An 18,321-nucleotide genomic window follows, 5' to 3' on the forward strand; every position below is an offset into this window, starting at 1 on the left:
CCATGGACAATTTACAGGGATGGCCCATAGACCAAAGGAATGATGTGTGTATGTATACATCAAAGAACAATACAGGTAATAATAATTTGTTAAGATGTATAGGAAAGTAGCTGCACCACCCAAGTTGCAGAAAGTAAAGAACTGGGAGAAGGAAGATCTGCCCTCTGCAAGAGACGATCAGGTTCAAGATCATCTAAAGAAAATGAAGGTGTACAAATTCATGGGACCCAACAACATCCATCCATGGGTTCTGAAAGAACAGGAAGATGAAGTTGCCAAGCCACCATCTATCATATTTGAAAGGTTGTGGCAGTCTAGTGAAGCTCCCACTCACTGAAAAAGGGAAACACAAATTCCATTTTCAAGAAAGGAAAAATAAGAAAATCCAGGGAACTACAGGCCAGTCAGTCTCACCTCTGTGCCTGGCAAGATTATGGAGTAGATCCTCTGAGAAAATAAAGACAAAGTGATTGGTAGTAACCAACATGGCTTCCCTAAGGGTAAGTCACACCTGACAAACTTCGTGGACTTTTGTGATGGAGTTACAGCATCAGTGATAAAGGAAGAGCAATGAACGTCATCTGCCTGGACTTGTGCAAAGAGTTTGATACTGTCCCTTTTGACATCCTGGTTGCCAAATTGGAGATAAATGGATTTGATGGATGGACCACTCATTGGACAAAGAATTGACTGGATGTGATAAATGTTTTCCTCCTTCTTATTTTGTTTCTTCTGTTTTGTTTACATATAATACCACTTTAGTTTATTTTTCAGGATTGTGTGATTATTTTCTTACAGTGCTCAACTAGATGTTCCTACCTGGAATGCCCTTTGAAATATTCTTCCTTTAGGACCAAGAGGCAGTTATGTAAATAAGTGGGCTTAGCCACCTAGAGATGTTTGTCTGGGTTGCAGAGGTCTCTTATATGACTTTGGAGAAGGAGGACAACTTGGAGTCAGTTTTGATTCCTTGGCTTCTGGAACTGAGCCAGATCTTCTTCCTAGAATTAAACCAGAATGGTCAGGGGCATGATGACAGCTGGAAATGACCAGGTGATCCAGTGACCATTCCTGTCCTCCATCAGAGATGAGGAGGAAAAGGGAGCAGAGCAATTGGGAAATTGAAAGTGGAGCCTGTGACAGGTGCCACTCACTGTGCCCAGCTACTGAAGGCTTGCTTAAAGAAAAAGTTGGCTCCTTTCCACTACAGTACAGGCCTGCTGACTTTGTCAGGTCATAGCAAGGCTACCTTGAGTGTATTATGCTCCCTGCTGCCCTGCCAGTACTAATGCACTGTGACTGGAGCTGGAAAGCTATCCTTCAGCACAGCAGACTGCAGCCAACTCTAGATACCTTTGCAGATTATGGTGTTGCACGTGATGTGACCTGAGACGAGCTATGGTGTAGTTCTCAGAGCAGGACTGAAGCACTTTACCAAAAGGAACAACTTAGTGGATTCTTGCTATCTTTTAAATAGAGTTCCTCAGAAATAATTTCCTAGCAGAAGGCTTGGGATTGGCACAACTGGCTACAGTGAGCATGTGTTTGCATTTTAATGTCACTGGCAGCTTTGTTCTATCCTCTGTCAAAATGGAAAAAAAAGTAAAGGAAGGGGCGGGAGACTGAGAAGCTTAGGAGTCATGAGGAAAATCTAGAGATCTGTGTATAGGAGAGATTTTGTAGCAGCGACTCACTCTCTGTATCCCTAAACAGATAAAATTCAGAGAAACCTTAGCACAGTAAAGTCTCTTTCTAGGCAGCTTTTTCTGCACCATCTCCTTTCTTTCTGCAAAAGTATATGGTTCCTGTTATGCACAGCCAAAATGTCAGAGCTTAATCTGCCTCCCTCCTTTCTACCAGCTGAGAAGCCGAGTGCCTTTCTAATGAAGGATTAACTTAGATATGTTCTGAGTGCCCCTTCCACATGTAAGTGCAGTCACATTCTAGGCATATTAAGACATCACTGCTGAATAAAGCCAGGCCAGGTGTTGAGTAGTTTGTCTACTGGCTTCTATGTAACCTAGTCTCTTTGAAACCACTTCTATGAACTGGTAAACATTAAAGCTGTACCCTCATATTCAAAAAGGATTGCAAAAATTTTGGGCCCCCTTCCATCTAAGAGTCATGGCTCTTTGAGCTGGCTGGTACCTTTTATTTCTCAGCTGCTATCCAAATGCAGCCTCCAGCAATAGTCTTCCAACACATAAAATGGGCTTATAAGAAATATGGGAAGAATTTCTTTATTGGGGTTGTAAAGATAGGACAACAAATACTGGCTTTAAACTAAAAGAGGATAGATTTTGATTAGATATTGTGAAAAAATTCTCTACTTGGGGGATGGTGATGCACTGGAACAGGTTGCCCAGAAAAGTTGTAGAAGCTCCATCCCTGGAAGTGTTTAAGGTCAGATTGGATGGGGCCCCGGGCAGCTTGATGTAGTCCATGTCAGGGGATTAGAGCAAGATGATCTTTAAGGTACCTTCCAAACTCATCAATTTTATGATTCTATAATTTAACCTTAGCAAAGCTAAGGATAACCCTTAGCAAAGCTGTGGCTGTGCTAGCTGATGTTGGGTGGAAAAAGAGCTGGGGAGACTAGAACAATAGTAGTTGAGCAGTAGAACTCTTTTGCATTTGTGATCTTGAATGCCAGGGGAACGGGAAGGAGGGATGTTTCTAGTGGAGCTTGTTACCAGTAATTTTTGAAAGGATTACATGATTTCTTCACAGTAAGGATGACGGAGCACTGGAACAGGCTGCCCAGGGAGGTTCTGGATTCTCCTTCTCTGGAGATATTCAAAACTCACCTGAACACCTACCTGTGCAGCCTGCTGTAGGGAGCCTGTTTTGCAGGGGGGCTGGACTTGATGATCTCTGGAGGTCTTTTCCAGCCCCTACAATTCTGTGATTCTGTGATTATGTTGACCTTGATGAGGGGATTAAGTGCACCCTTAGAATGTTTGTTGATGACACCAATTTGGAAAGGAGTATTGATCTGCTGGAGGATAGAAAGGCACTACAGGGGGACTTGGATAGACTGGATCGATGGGCCAAGTGTTGGGTCCTGCATTTTGGTCACAACAACCCCAGGCAACCCTGCAGGCCTGAGGAGGAGTGGCTGGAAAACTCCCTGATAGAAAGGGACCTTGGTGTACTGATAGACAGTCAGCTGAATTTGAGCCAACAGTGTGCCCAGGTGGCCAAAAATACCAATGGCATCCTGGCTTGTATCAGGAATGGTGTGGTGAGCAGGACTAGGGAAGTCATCCTGCCCCTGTACTCGGCACTGGTGAGGCCCCACCTTGAGTACTGTGTTCAGTTTTGGGCACCTCACACATAGGTTTCAATTTGACTGTGTGTGTGTGGTGGGCATGATAGAGTTAATCCTGCACTGTGCCCTCCCCACCACAATGTTCTGTTATCACCTAGTCTGTCTGCAATTGAGTTGTAAATGATCGACTCATGAAAAATATCACTAAAAGTCACATAATAATGTTAAAAATTTACAATCTTGCAGGACTGCATTACTACTTGTCCAGGGCTGCATGTCGCCTGTGGGCCATGAGTTGGACTTGTCTGATCTAATGGATAGCGCACAGTGGTGTAACTCCTTATGATATTATGCAGTGACTGTGGGTTTGCTGAAAACTTCTGTTGTTTAGGTAAATTTCAGTGAGATTAATTTTATCTCAGGAAGCAATTTCTGTTGCCATCTCTCACCTCCCTCTGGAGATACTTCCAATATCCAGATGTGTAATGAGTTGTAAGAAATGTGTTCTTTGCTATGAAACAGGAGCTGTGACATAAGTAGCACGAACTGTCAGTGGTTCTGCTGGGGTACCTATTTATTTAACCAGTTTATAAGGGGCCTGGAGCACACGAGTAACACCTGAACCTACAATGGCAGACAGGATGTCAACACTAGAAAACTACCAATCTGCGGACTCTGTTTTCAAACAGAATCCACTACTGACTGTGATATCAGTGATTGCTCCGTGAATCCACAGGAAAGTTATATTTATGCGTGTAGTGGAAATGCTAAGTCACAGCTTGAAACAGTGATTGAGCACCTGGTAGGAAGGCAGAGCCAACACAGAGGAGCTCGGGTGCATACAAGGCATGTGAGTGACCAGGAGTGGAGCCCAGATCTACTCCTTCCCGGAGCTCATTTAAGGGCTGGCAGTGCAGACAAGGGTATTTCTCTAGTGATCCTCTAGTGTGTTCTTTTAAGTGTAGAGTGATCCTCAAGTGTACTTGAGGTTTTCTGAGGGTAATGTGAGAAGTAGATTGTGTTTTTGCAGTAGAAATTTCCAGTATTTTCTGTATGTAGTGTAGGCCTTTACTGAACTTAAAATCCTCTTGTAAAACAGTTCTTTTTCTTCCTAAGAAGAAAAACTAAGAACTTTCTAACTAAGAAAGTTGTTGGACAGAGTGAAAAGTTAAGACTGGGGGTGCTCTGACTTGGGTAGAAATGAGACAGGCACAAGGTAAATACGCAGGGGAGAGCCTAGCACGGGATAGAACAAAAGTGTTCACTCTTGAAATTCATTGCCATCCTATCTTGGTGGGAAAGTACAAAACATACCAAAAAACAACAGGCTGGTAACAGACCTTATATGAAAATGTATCATAGTAACAGCTTTGGAGAGATTGTTTGCCTGAGACGCTCAGCCAATGAGCGAGCGCCAGGAGAGCATTACCTGTGTCAGGTTTAGGGCATATAACAAAATGAATTTTGCTGACCAGCACACAATTTCTCCCTTGCCAATAGGGAGCATGCATCCATTGTTGCAATAACGAATAAACTTTGCTGCTATCACTGAGATCCTTGCCTAACCTGAAATTTTTGACTCAGCGTTTTTCACAGTAAGTACTTCTTTCCCTTATTTCTGTGCCTATTGCTGTTGTGTTTGAGCAAATCCTTGCTCACTGGAGTCTGGGATCTTGCTGCTCTGCTGTCATTGTTGCACTTTCAACCATGATATAATGCCTGAGGAAAACTTTTCTCTAGCAGTTCAAAGCAGAATTAAAAACAGTGAATGTCAACGTACAAAAAAACTTATCAAATCAACAACAAAAAATGATAGAAATAAAAGCATTGCTTTGAAAATATCTCTATCATGATTATTTTAGAGGAAAACAACATTGCTCTAATAGTACTAGTATATCCTATATGCAAGGTAATATAGATCTTTGCACATTACAAGTAACAGGGAGAATATCAGATGTTTTGCATCTTCAAATCAAACACACAAGCAAGTATGAGAATATTAATTTCTAAACTTCTGTTCCTAACTTGAAACTAGGTTGCTAGGTGTCTGCCCAGTAGATCCCAATCTGAGTAACTTTACTCAGGAGACTAGTCCATGAGTTATAAAGAGAGCTGAGGAAAGTTGTTTGTGTGTATAGATGTTACCTGATTCAAGTATTAAGAAACCCTTTCTTCTGTTTTTATTAAGTTACCAATAGTTGCTTATGTTATTATGAACTTATGTCATTAGCAGACATAACTGTCTTAGGAAGTTGAAAATAATCGTGTTGAATCTTCTTTAAAAACATGCATATTTGAACTCAATGTATACTCATGCCACTGGTGGGTTTCTCCAAATACACAGAACAGTACGGGCATGTAGTGGTAGAAATATATATATATTAGGATCTGTGACACACCATATGTACTGAGGTTCAGGACCACTGATTTTTCCGTCAGATCTGTGCGTATACAAGGCCCTTTCATCACATCTCAAAGCTGGCCAGTGCCTAATTAGTACCATTCCCCTGGCAGTATCTCAGGTTTTAGCTGCCCAGCAGCATCTGCTTTCCAGTCTCTGTGACGAGTCCTGCCAGGCTGAGTTGGTAGCATTTAACACTTTGTTTGCCCAGCACAAGCTTATTTGTCTTGCACAAAGTAAAAGACAATGGCTAATTAATTCTTAGAGAGTTTGTTTGTTTCATTTTGAGTGACACATTTTCAGTAATGCTATAAATAAAACTAGTTTCATTTCTGAGATAAACAGGATGTGAACTTACATCTCCTGAGGCTGGGCATTGTGCTATTCCCACTACTTTCTTCTCAAGCATGTATTCAAAAGGAACCGAGAACTGCTAGTGAAGAAAAGAGAGTGAAGATTTGGACAATGCAAAGGTAATTTGAATAATATTAAGTTGAAAGTTACAATGAAACCCAGTGGCACCAACAAGGTGTCAGTGCGTGTTAAACAGCCTCTCTAAACAGAGGAATCTCAAAACAGTAGTGAGCCATTAAGGCTCGCAGCCTTCCTGTAAGGAAGTTTTGTGGAAATGTGACAAGTGAAAGACGAAAGATGCATACAGCTTGGTACACAAAGAAATAAATGACAGGACTTTGGTGGGCTGGACCGAAGTGACATAACCAGGATTATTCCTATCAAGATACTGCCTTTTTAAGGGAGCTAATGGTTTATTAAAAAACACTGTGGAAAGCAGTATCATATGTAAAATAAGTAGAGTGTCAGAAGTTATTTAAGTTGGCTAAATAATTCCATAATTTTTTCTACTTTTGTCCCTTATTAGTCAATGAGATTCATCATTAATTGCTACATCATAGTGAAGCAGTAGGCAAACTGGAGAGGCTTCAGAAAGGAGCAATTGAAACACTATATATTTGGGAAACTTAGACCAGGGGAGGAAAGGTTAAGCAGACTGAAAAAGATTGTTCTGGAAGATGGGTGACTGAGAGTATGTGTAAGCAGAACTGATGTCAAAATCTTTGTGAACACAGGCCTTGGAAGAATTGATGGGAGAAAAGGTTAAAATTCTAATGAGACACTCATTTAAGTAAGAGTATATTAAAAAGTCCATACATTACTATAAGATGCATCTTTTTGTGCTTATATTTATTTAGATCCTCTTACCTTCATTTAACAGGTAGGGGAGGAAATATGTACATTACTGAATGTTGTCACATTGAATAAAAAATAATTTGCTCATCCTTTCATACACTCATTTATTACTTTTTTTCGGCTTTCCTTGTTACACTTCTCTATCCTGTCCAGCTAGTGTGAGTTGTACCATGTCAGTACAGATAGCACCAACATTACTCAAACATTCTCAGTCATACTTGATCCACAGTGATCTTCTAGTCATTTGCAACCATAAATTTGGAAACAAGTACTCTTAGTGACCTCTATTCACATATTTGTTTGTAGGAATGTTTAAAGACAAACTCAATCATGTCAGTTGTTGACCAGTGAGATGAAGACCTGCTGGAAATTACATTCATTCAGGAAATTTAGTGGGGAAAGAAAAAATGTCCTACTCTACTATGAAGTGTACTTGGTTACGATACAAAACTAACTTTACTTAGCACAGTATTCCTACTGTAGGGCATCCTCCCATTACTGCTAAGCTAATGCATGACAGCTTTTTAAACAGATTGTTTTAGCAGCAGTTGCAGTTACTTAATGTTCCCAGATATAGAAGAAAAAACTGAAACAGGAATAAAGGCTTATTTACATGACAAAAATAGTTTTGGCAAATAAAATAACTGGCATCAGTCTCAGTCCCCAGTTGAGCTCTGGCATCCATGGCTGACTTTCACATAGCTCAGCAAAAATGATGGTTAGCCTGAGATATGATGATATTTGTGATAATCTTTCTGATGTGCAAGGAATCAAGCAAATAATTCCCTGATACTACCCAAGGGCAGGTATTTTTTGAATTTAGGAACAAAACCGGTCTGTTTCCTTCACGAAAAATCAGTATCTCTCAGACTTCTTGCATCCCTTCCACTGCTAACTGTATTCTCTTGCTGATTGCCAGAATCCCAGAATATGATGGCAAGCACTCAGATATCAAATTAGGCCCTTCATTCATCAGCTTTACTCTAGCAGCCTTTGTTTGCCTAAGCTGCTACTTCTCTGGAACAGGGCTGGAGAGATGAGGCTGTGAAACCCCTACGTGAACCTATTTGTTTGTAGTGTAAAAGGATCTTCTTGATGAATTATGTGTCTGTGCTCAGTCGAGTTAGAGAACTCTCAGTTTCTTGTAGCATCAGAATAGTTCTCAGAATGGTTCTCCAAACAGTTCTCAGAATAGTTCTGCTTTATTGTGTTCAACATGCATCTTATATACCATTCACTCACAAGCTAGGAATTCCTGTCCTTCTAATCAGTTAATTGGCCTAGCTTCTCCCAAAGCACAGTGATAAAGGATGAAAGGTTTCTTAAGTGTGATAAGATTACAATGCATACAAACAGAAGCTCCTGTTTACCCTAATACAAAAACAGTTACCATTTGCTCTCTGTCTTACACTCCAGACTCCCAAGGTTGCACAGTGATAGGGTCTATCAAGGAGTCTGATAAACTCTTTGCTGACTTGCTCACAGTTACATCTTCCCCACACCTCCCCCTTCTTTATTAATAAAAAAGGCACAGTTCATAGCGTCCTATATCATTTTTTGTATATTCTGCAACAAGCATGGAATGCAAATTAAAACACAGAAAAAAGCAATTAAACAAACTAATCCTAATTTTAACAAATTTTGTATCCATCCTGCAAAAACCCCTGAAGAGACCTGTGAATATATTCCATCCATCTTTGACCTGTTCTTTCATCCAGAGAAAAGCAGCGTAGCACTTCTTCTAGTGTGAACTTCCTTTCAGCACTCTTGGTCCACCTGAGTCCTTGTATGGACTCAGATATGAACAATCCAAATCATTTATTACAAGTTCTCACAAAACTGATATACATTCACAAGTTTCCTTTTTATGCGTTCTATCCTCCTTTACAACTTTCCCTATTTTTTTTTTAACAAACTGTTACCACACTATAAAATAATAGCATTAATTGTACTAATAACATAATCATCATAACTCAATCAAAGCCTCTATTGATAACACATTAAACATAAAAGTTACATAAGAGGTCACGATTTTTTGAATCAATATATACACCCTCACACAGGCATTTATTTTAGACAATTCCATAATTCATAAATGGAAACTTTCTAAGCTAATTTATTATTACTTATTGACCCCTGAGAGATGGCAAACCACCAAAATGACAGAGAAAGTACATTCTGGTGGTGGATGCAAAAGGCAGTGACAGCAGGGTGTCCCATGCTCCAAAGATCACTCTTCCTTTCTCACCCATCGCAGACTCTCTCCTGCTTTTGTTCTTCTTAGGGTCTGCAAGGTTTTTTCCACTTGTGCTCCACATCTGCATGGCCAGTGCATGATATAGAGCCCAGGTGTAACACTTACTCGCAAAATGGAACAAACCACTAAATTAAATTTCTCTACAAAAGAAAATACTCACAGAAAGTTATTTACAGCTATAGTAGCTTTCTCCCATTGTTTCTTGCTTAACCATTAGCTCCACTTTTTATTTAATTCATAAGCTTTTTCTTGTTGACCAGTAGCTTGTACTCTGTTACAAAAATCATCTATGGGTAGTAAATCTTGATGCAGCACAGAGTGAGAGGCACTCATATCTACTAGAAAACAAACATCTTTACCCTGCTCTGTGCGCAATGCATTCTGTCCATTAGGGGCAAAACTCATCCTGGGTCCTTCGAGGTCCTGCTCTAGCGCAACTGCTACTGTTCTTCCCAATTTCTTTCTTTCATTACAATCCCTGTTTCTATATACTTTCCAAGCCCCCTCATTTAATTTGTCCAGGTCTCTTACTTCAACTCCTTTAACCTGTATATTATTGGGAGAAAATAAAGACATTCTTGCTCAGATTAGCAAAAGACCTTCAGAGATGTAAACAAGTTCAGCAGACATGGAGGCAGAAAAACAAAAAGATTGTAACTATTCATGCCAGATAGACCCTCTCAACATGATCATGAGACATCTAGCTTGTACACCTGGCATGGGTGTGCACGGATGCTATAAAGACCATTGGCAAGCCCCGCCAAATCTGAGGTGGCTTGGCGTAGGTGAGTGGGAAGGAACCATGGGTTGTGTGTGACAAAGGAGCAGACAGTGGGTTGCCAATTGACAGAAGAGCCTATCAATTATGCATGGAACCTGATGTATGTTGTCCCAGTCGTGAACAGCCAGGGGAGACGACCTGTGCAGAAGGAGGTGAGCACTAACATCAACCTGCATCTCGCACAAGAATGGTTCCATGGCAAGCTGGGGGCAGGGCGCAGTGGGCGGCACATCGCTAAGCACCTGCTGACGGAGTACTGTGCCGAGATGGAGGCCCCTGATGGCTTCTTCTTTGTCAGGGAGAATGAAACTTATGTTGGGGACTATGTTCTGTCCTTCTGGTGTAACGAGATGGTGCAGCATTTCCGCATCCATTGGCGGCAGGATGCTAACATCCACAAGTTCTTTTTGACTGACACCCAAGTATTTGACAGTCTCTTCAACCTTGTCACCTACTACTGGGAGATGCCACTGACTTACAATGGACTTGAGATAAGGCTAACAGAGCTGGTGCCTCGGTCCAGCTCTCACAACAACACAGACTGGGTGCTGCAGGACGGCACCAGAGGGATGAGCCCAGCTCCAGCGCCATCTACTTCAGGGCAGAAGGGAAGACCCAACACTGGCAAACGTGGCAAGAGGGTCACATTTGATAAGGCACTTAACCAAGTGCACATCATTCAAGTTCATCACCCACAATAAAAGTTGTTTTTTGTTCTGCACCAACAATGGAGTCCGTGCCTAATTGCCACAGTTAAACCTTTCTCTTATTTGTCTTCCTCAACCCATATGAGGACCTTTGGACAGGATTTCAAAAGGGCATAGAGGGGCTTTGCCAGTATTTCATAGTTGTAGGCAGCACCACCTTGTCATCCTTAGGAAAATCTGGAGCTCCTTAGCTTTTTGAGGTTCCAGAGTCTGGCAGTTTTTTTCCTAGGGAACGGGATCCTGCAGCGATTCCATAATGCAAATGGGTACTTGTGGCTGTGCCACTTGGGCTTTCTGTGGAGAAACTCGATAGCCAATAAGTGAGAAAGTTTAGTAAGCTAATTGTCTATGTTATGCATTACCTCCTTTGTTTTGGTTGCTATCATGTCATCCACGTCTTCAAATTTGAGAGAGTACTGTTTAATTCAAACCAGCTGAGCTCCATGCTTTATTCTGAATGCTATTGGTGCTGCATTCTTAGCCCTACCTGGGGATTCTACTACCCACACCCCAGAATAAAGTTGATCACTTACTTCGTCTGTCATACTGGTCCCAGCAGGATAATGATTAATGCTAAGCTAAGCACCTTTATTAACTGTTCTTCTTTTATCTTGAATTCCAATTTTCCTTTAAACTTCATTTCAGTTTCCAGTTGTTCTAGTAAATCTTGCCCTAGTAAAGGTTTTGATGAATTTGGCATGTACAAAAATTGATGTATGCCTACCTGTTTACCTATACTAAATTGTAAAGGCTTAAGAAAGTAAACCTCCTCACTTTTGGCCAGTGGTTTCCCTTATGGTTACAAATTCATCACTTGCTGTATTAAGAACAACAAATTTTGCTTCAGCATTTACTAAAAACTCCACACTTTGCTGCAATTCCTTCCCTAGCTTAATTTTCTCCACCCTTAACTGTTTTTGCATCTGTTACCAAATCCAGCGCCACTTTTTGCACTAACTGCTTTTCTATTCAATGAGGGCAGAACCCTCCTGGACCCTGCCAGCCCCCCCTCAGCTCTTCCTGAGATCTCTGGGTCCTAGAGCCCTGCTCTCAGCTCTTTCCTCCTAAGGCTTCCCGTGCTAACACTGGGATATCAAGTTTCCTACATCTCTGCAGATAAAGGCTGTTCTCGCTTCCAGTGTTTTGTTTTTGTCTCCATTCGTTTCTAACACTTTGTTTACCTTCTGATTACAAGCGTGGGGAGGAGCAGTGCGGGGATGTGTTCTCTTGTCGGCACTTATCTGCTTTGGCTAGAGCTTATCACAAACTTTAATATTTTAACTCACTGTTCTTCTTTAAACTTTTTGCTGTTTTTTGTTGTTGTTGTTTGTTTTTCACAATTCCACTATTTGTACCCTCAATTATGCTTCCATGTACCATTAATAATTCCACTTCCATATAGCATTAATGTTTACACTTCCATATAGAATTAACATTTACACTTCTGTATGCTGTTAACAATTCCACTTCCATATAGAATTAACAATCACATTTCCATATGCCATAAACATTTAACAATCCCAAAGAGAGTGACAATAATCAGTACAGTTTATCTAAAGATTCCTCTTCTCCTCCAAGTTCTCAGTGGGAATGAGCCTTCCCATTCACCTGATTCCAGGTTCTTTACTAGTATCATAGTTTTTCCATTAATATTCAATCTTTCCCAATTAACTGAAATGAAATGAGGGCTATTGGTTGTCCTCTGTATTCACATCCCTGATTTAAAAAGTTCAATACATGTGTAGTTTTAGCAAGCCTTCCTGCTGGAAGTGCCTTCTCCATTCCTTCAGTTTTGCTTAAGTAGCATAGTTTTAATGATGCTATGGGTATGCTCAGCTATGGCTTATCTTGTAATACTGTAATACTTTTTGGGATATATATCCCAGGCCATTATCTGTAGAGATTGTAGGGGTGTTTTTCATGTCCTGAGGTAATACCGTCCAATGATACTGCTGGGCTGGTGCTGATGCTTTACAGAGAGGACGAAAAGGCAAACCTAGGAGCATTGTGGGGGTCTAGAGAGATAGTGAAAAAACAGTCTTTTAAGTCAAGCATTAAAAGTCCTGAAACATCAAACTTCTGTGTGGGGGTCCCCGTTGATCCAAACCCTGCAGCACCCGTTTTCATGGGTGCAGCTGGCACTGGCTGTGCCTGAGAATCAGCTGAGCAATACAGGTGCCTGCCAGTACTTCACATAGGGGCATGGGTGTGACTGTGCAACCCAAGTCCTGCAGGACACTATACAATAACGCTTCCCAACATGGCTCTTGATCTGGGGCTATGATAACAGGGAAAACCTTCAACCTATCTGTCTTTCCGACTTTCCTAGCCTCCCTCCCAACAGTTGCGCGTGGATCAGGAGGGGACAAGTCTGTCTCTTCTTCAGGTCTATGCCAGGATCAAAAGGACCGCCAGGATCCTCAGGAGGGAAGACATTAAAAATCCCATCCAAAAGCGATGGCCAGGGAGTCGATGGCATTGCGAGCTGATCCGTAAAGCAACCAGCTGCTCCCTTGCCCTCAGGCAGACTGCGGATATCAGATTGAGGTCTTAAGTGGCTCTTTAGAGCTTCAAAGACCTTTTTCCAAGTCTGAAGCAAGCCAAACGCTGTCTTATCACCCTTAGTAGCAGCATCCCATAGCTTCACCCCAGACCGGTCCCATACTTCAGGATCATAAATTGTCTGATTTGTGATCGAGGGGTCACTCTTGGTAGCCCATACAAATATCAGCTGTAAAATGGCAGCGGGCACCGTCTTTTCCCATTTTTAAGAATAATCTGAAAAGTATCTAGGACATTCTTTTCTTCTGAAGTCATATTATTCCCCATAGTAACGCAGTGACCTACCTTCATCCGGAGAAAGGCCATCAGAGCTGTCGGGGACGATGAATCCTCAGGTTGTGGCGCTTCTCTCAGCGCACCCACGCTTTCCTCAGCATCTGCCACACTTTCCTCAGCGCACTCTGGACCGGTCAGTCTTCAAGTCAGGCCCAGCTTCGAGTCCCTGTTCGGGCACCAATTGTCGGCACTCAGTCGAGTTAGAGAGATCTCGCAATTTCTTGTAGCATCAGAATAGTTCTCAGAATGGTTCTCCAAACAGTTCTCAGAATAGTTCTGCTTTATTGTGTTCAACATGCATCTTATATACCATTCACTCACAAGCTAGGAATTCCTGTCCTTCTAATCAGTTAATTGGCCTAGCTTCTCCCAAAGCACAGTGATAAAGGATGAAAGGTTTCTTAAGTGTGATAAGATTACAATGCATACAAACAGAAGCTCCTGTTTACCCTAATACAAAAACAGTTACCATTTGCTCTCTGTCTTACACTCCAGACTCCCAAGGTTGCACAGTGATAGGGTCTATCAAGGAGTCTGATAAACTCTTTGCTGACTTGCTCACAGTTACATCTTCACACACAATTATGTGGATGGGTATTACTACACTGGCCAAAAGTTCACTGCACAAAACAGCCAGATGACTACTTAGGCTGGCAAAATGCTTTTTCACTTTTCATAACTAACTGCGTACCTTTGGATGTGCTTTTGCAGGGAGGAGTGAAGGAACCCTTAAATCTATACTTTTGCTTTAGCCATTTGATATGGAGATAGAGTCATCAACCTACATCATTTGTAATCTTACTCTTGAGTAATATCAAGCAACATACAGAACTTCCCTGGTTCTGTTCTACTTTGTCAAGATATCATCTTATTTCTCTAGTGATAATGAAATCCCAAAAATCATGTGAACATCTGAAAAAAAAAAAAGTAATTATAGAATCATAGAATTATAGAATGGTTTGGATTTAACCTTTTCAGTTAATCTAGTTCCAACACCTCCAACTTCCCTCTTGATTAGGTTGTTCAAAGCCCCATCCAGCCTAGCCTTGAATTCTTCCAGGGAGGGAGCATTTAAAAACCTCACTGGGCAACCTGTTCCACCACTCTCATAGGAAAGAATTTCTTTCTACCATCTAGTCTAAATCTATCCTCTTTGAGTTTAAAACCATTTCCTACTGTCCTGTTGCTACATGCCCTTCTAAAAAGTTCATCCCCATCTTTCCTGTAGGCCCCTTCAAATATAGGAAGGCTGCTACAAGCAGCCCCAGTTCTCTCAGCCTGTCCTAGTAGTGGAGATGCACTAGCCCTCTGATTATCTTTAGGGCCCTCTCTGGACCTGCTCCAACAACTTCATATCCTTCTTGTGTTGGGGGCTCCAAAACTGGACACAATACTCCAGGTAGGGTCTCTCAAGAGCAGAGTAGAGGGGCAGAATCACCATCCTCAACCTGCTGGTCACACTTCTCTTGATGCAACTCAGGATATGATTGGCCTTCTGGGCTAGAAGTCCACACTGCCAGATCATGGAGTCTTTCATCAACTGACACCCCAAATTGTTCTCCTCAGGGCTGCTCTCAAACCATTCTCCACCCAATCTGTATCTGTACTTGGGATTATCCCCATCCAAGTGGACCATGTTTTGTGAATGTGAAGCTACTCCTATCTGTTTATAGAAAGCCTCATCCACTTGGCCTTCCTGATAAGGCAGCCTATAGCAAAGCCCCACTACAATGTCTGCTTCCTCTGCCTTCCCTTTAATTCTAACCCATAAGCTTTCTGTCAGCTCCTTGTCTATTCCCAGGTGGAACTCCATGGACTCCAGGTACTCACTGATGTAGAGGGCAACAACCCCTCTCCTTCTCCCCTGCCTGTCTTTCCTAAAGAGTTTATACCCATCTTTTCCTACACTCCAGTCATGAGAGTCATCCCACCATGTCTCAATGATGCCAATAAAATCACAGCCCAGTAAGCACACACACACACACCTGCAGCTCCTCCTGCTCATTCCCCATGCTCTGCACACTGGTGCCCAGGCACTTGAGTTGGGCTCCCACTGACGCTGATTTAGCAATTAGTTACTGTGTCTTGAACCTTAGGTGCTGTCTTACTAGCCTGTGACTCTACTCCAGGTCAAGGGCATCCATTACTATTGTCAGCCTCAAAGTGGGATGGTTTGAGGAATTAAACTGGAAATCTTGCTGACAAAGATGATCTTTCCCTTGTCTGACAAAGACAAACCCTTTCCCAGAAAACCAGAGTTCTCAAAATTAGTTCCATGACACAAGTAGCCAAAGCCATTTTCCCAAAACCACTCCCTTAGCCATTTGTCAATTTCTTCTTAATTCTGTCAGTCCTTTCCCTCCCCATTCCCCTAATCTGGAGGATTGATGAGAAAACTACCTACACTCCAGTGTGGTTTGGATCAGCTCATGGCAAATAGTCAAGCTGTATTTCTACCCCTGGAACAAACGGTTCCACGTGTACTGAACACTCCTTCAAATAAAAGCAAACTGGCCTGCATTCTGTGGCCAATGGAATGAAGAAGAATGCATTGGCAATGTCAGTGGTGGCATACCATTAGGCTGCTTTTGACTCCAGTTCATACTGGAGTTCTAACATATCTGGCACAGCAGGGCTCAGTGGGGGTGTGACCTCATTCAGGCCACAGTAATCTACCGTCAGCCTCCATTCTCCACTGGCTTTATGCACTGGCCACATGAGGCTGTTAAAAGGTGAGTTTTGGTTATCACTCCCTGACTCTCTAGCTGACGAATCAGCTTATGAATGAGGAGCAAGAAATCCCTGTTGGTGCGGTACTGCTGTCTGTGCACTGTTTTTGTAACGATGAGTACCTGCTGCTCTTTTACCTGTAGTAACCCCGCAACAGATGGGTCTTCTGACACACCAGACAAGACAGACAGCAGCTATTTCAAAAGCCCATCTATACCCCTTAGGATCCTTGAAATACTAAGATAATCTATACCAAGTATGCATGGAGCCTCCTGTCCAGTTACTATGGGATGCTTCTGCAATGAGGCTTATTTATGCCTCCAGCACAGACAATTCCTGAGAGCCTCCAGTCACTCCAGAAATATAAATCAGTTCTGTTCCTTTATAACTCGAGGGCATCAGAGTGCACTGGGCACCAGTTTCCACCAGTGCTTTATATTCCTGTGGTTCTGATGTGCCAGGCCATCGAATCCACACAGTCCAATACGCTCTGTTATCCCTTTTCTCCCCCTGGCTGAAGTCAGGGTCCCTCTATTTGTTACTTGCAGTAACAGGAGCAACTTCAGTGGTGGTTGATCTGCTTTATAATTCTCTCACCCGTGGAGTGGGTTCATCATGCCACTTCTTCATATCCTCTCCATGCTCACGTAAGTAGCTCCATAGGGCAGCACGAGACATAAATTTACTGCTCAAGTAGGGAGGTGTTTGCCTTTGGTAGCTGAGTCTTTAATCAGTTTGACCAGCTCCTTCAGCAGGTTCTTTTGGTTGTCCTAGTCTTCATTGGGTGTTTCTGATACTGCCACGGGTTCATCACGATTGATTACTAGGGACAATTCCTCCTGCTGTTCTGGCTCTTCTCCATTTTATCTAGTCTTTCTGCCAATTGGCAGATGGCTGATATGGAAGCATGGGATGGCAATAATCTTTGTTCCAATCTTTGAAGTGTAAGAATCAGTTCAAAAATTGGGGATCTTCTGCCTAGGAACCAGGTAGGTATCTCCATCAGTGCCCTTAACTGACTATAGATATTTGTAACTCCGAAACAGAGTATGAAGAGCTTAAAAGGAACCAATATGTTCCAAGGAACATAAGGGTCCTTAGTCCTCTATATAATGCTCTTAAGATGAAGTAAAAAACCATAATTGCCCACATTCTCCACCAATAGTTGTCACGGGGCTATCCTTAGATATAAGTCCGTGATGGGAGGGCACAGGCCCCGGGAAAAATTAAAAAAAAAGGAAGGGGTACTAACCGTTTGCCATGACCCGGCTGGCTCCAGGCTGCATGCGCTCTGGGAGAGAGGGGAGGGCAGAGAGCTGGCAGGTAGTTTTAACGAAGAGAAAACATAATGGCAACGATCTGAGGAGGAAAGATAACTTATTGAATTTAAATAAAACAAAACGAGAGAGACAAGAGAATCCAAAATGCAAGTCAAACCAAGATAGTGCGAGGGAAAACGTATGCTTTTCTCCAGAGACGGCTGAACCGGGGCCAGAGGAAGAGAGGCAGACGCTTGGGTCCTGTCCGGAGTTCCACCCCACTTCCTCTTCCCGCCAGGTCCTCCGGGGATGCCACCTCCCCTCCCATCAGGATACTCAAAGTGCCCATAAAAGGCAGTAAATGGAACCAGAACATTAACTCGTTAACTCCCACTGGCCCACATGATGTTCTGATGTGGAATACTGACAACAAAAAATCACAAAAACACAACTCCTGAGTTCTTCACTACTGCTCCCAGCTCCTTGTAATCCCTCTTGATATTCTTAAGATTGGTGACAGCTGTGTCAGTGGTGCTCATGTGAAACAGCAGTAGTGGGTAGCAATCTTAATATTAATACTTTTTCTTTGGATTCTTACTTTGTATCATTAATTTTGGCACTACTAGCTATACAGTAATTATATTATGTTTTAATTGTCTAAGTATCACACTTGAAAGATCTCCTTGATATGATAGGCATGAAAGGATAAAGTTGTACAACATCTGTTATGCTAGCGACCAAGTGAGACAGAGGTGTGTGATCTGTAGACTTAGAAATAGTCTTTCTTTTCAATGTCTGTATCTGCTTTGCATTACATTGTAATGCCTGTGGTAGAGATTAGCTCTTCTCTGAGGGTAATGTGTTGACT

At 42.2% G+C, this 18,321-nt stretch overlaps 1 protein-coding gene and 1 long non-coding RNA gene across 2 annotated transcripts in view; one reads left to right on the plus strand and one right to left on the minus strand.

The window, feature by feature from the left end:
* LOC146545417 (uncharacterized) overlaps positions 1–17,769 on the minus strand; it is a 60,464-nt gene extending 42,695 nt beyond the window's left edge. Inside the window, exons 1-3 of the long non-coding RNA XR_014885944.1 lie at positions 17,632–17,769; positions 17,447–17,553; positions 13,474–13,630 (exon numbers count right to left, since the gene is read on the minus strand). This is a non-coding gene — a long non-coding RNA (uncharacterized LOC146545417). The remainder of the gene's footprint in view (positions 1–13,473; positions 13,631–17,446; positions 17,554–17,631) is intronic.
* On the plus strand, positions 95–10,620 carry LOC146545418 (1-phosphatidylinositol 4,5-bisphosphate phosphodiesterase gamma-1-like). Its single transcript, XM_085216776.1, has 3 exons — positions 95–303; positions 3,518–3,603; positions 9,929–10,620. Exons 1-3 carry the CDS (start codon positions 95–97, stop codon positions 10,618–10,620), a joined length of 987 nt encoding a protein of 328 aa, XP_085072902.1.
* Positions 17,770–18,321: the final 552 nt, after the last annotated feature.

This window comes from Meleagris gallopavo, chromosome 1 (genome assembly GCF_905368555.1).
Source record: "Meleagris gallopavo chromosome 1, MGAL_WU_HG_1.1, whole genome shotgun sequence".
NCBI classification, from domain to species: Eukaryota; Metazoa; Chordata; class Aves; order Galliformes; family Phasianidae; genus Meleagris; species Meleagris gallopavo.

Excerpts from the sequence above, each read along its gene's own strand:
- LOC146545418 (XM_085216776.1), top strand. The coding sequence starts at position 95 with ATGTATAGGAAAGTAGCTGCACCACCCAAGTTGCAGAAAGTAAAGAAC. Across the intron at positions 304-3,517 it reads CCATCTATCATATTTGAAAG|GACTGCATTACTACTTGTCC; the intron begins GTTGTGGCAGTC and ends ACAATCTTGCAG. Across the intron at positions 3,604-9,928 it reads AATGGATAGCGCACAGTGGT|TGGGAAGGAACCATGGGTTG; the intron begins GTAACTCCTTAT and ends GGCGTAGGTGAG.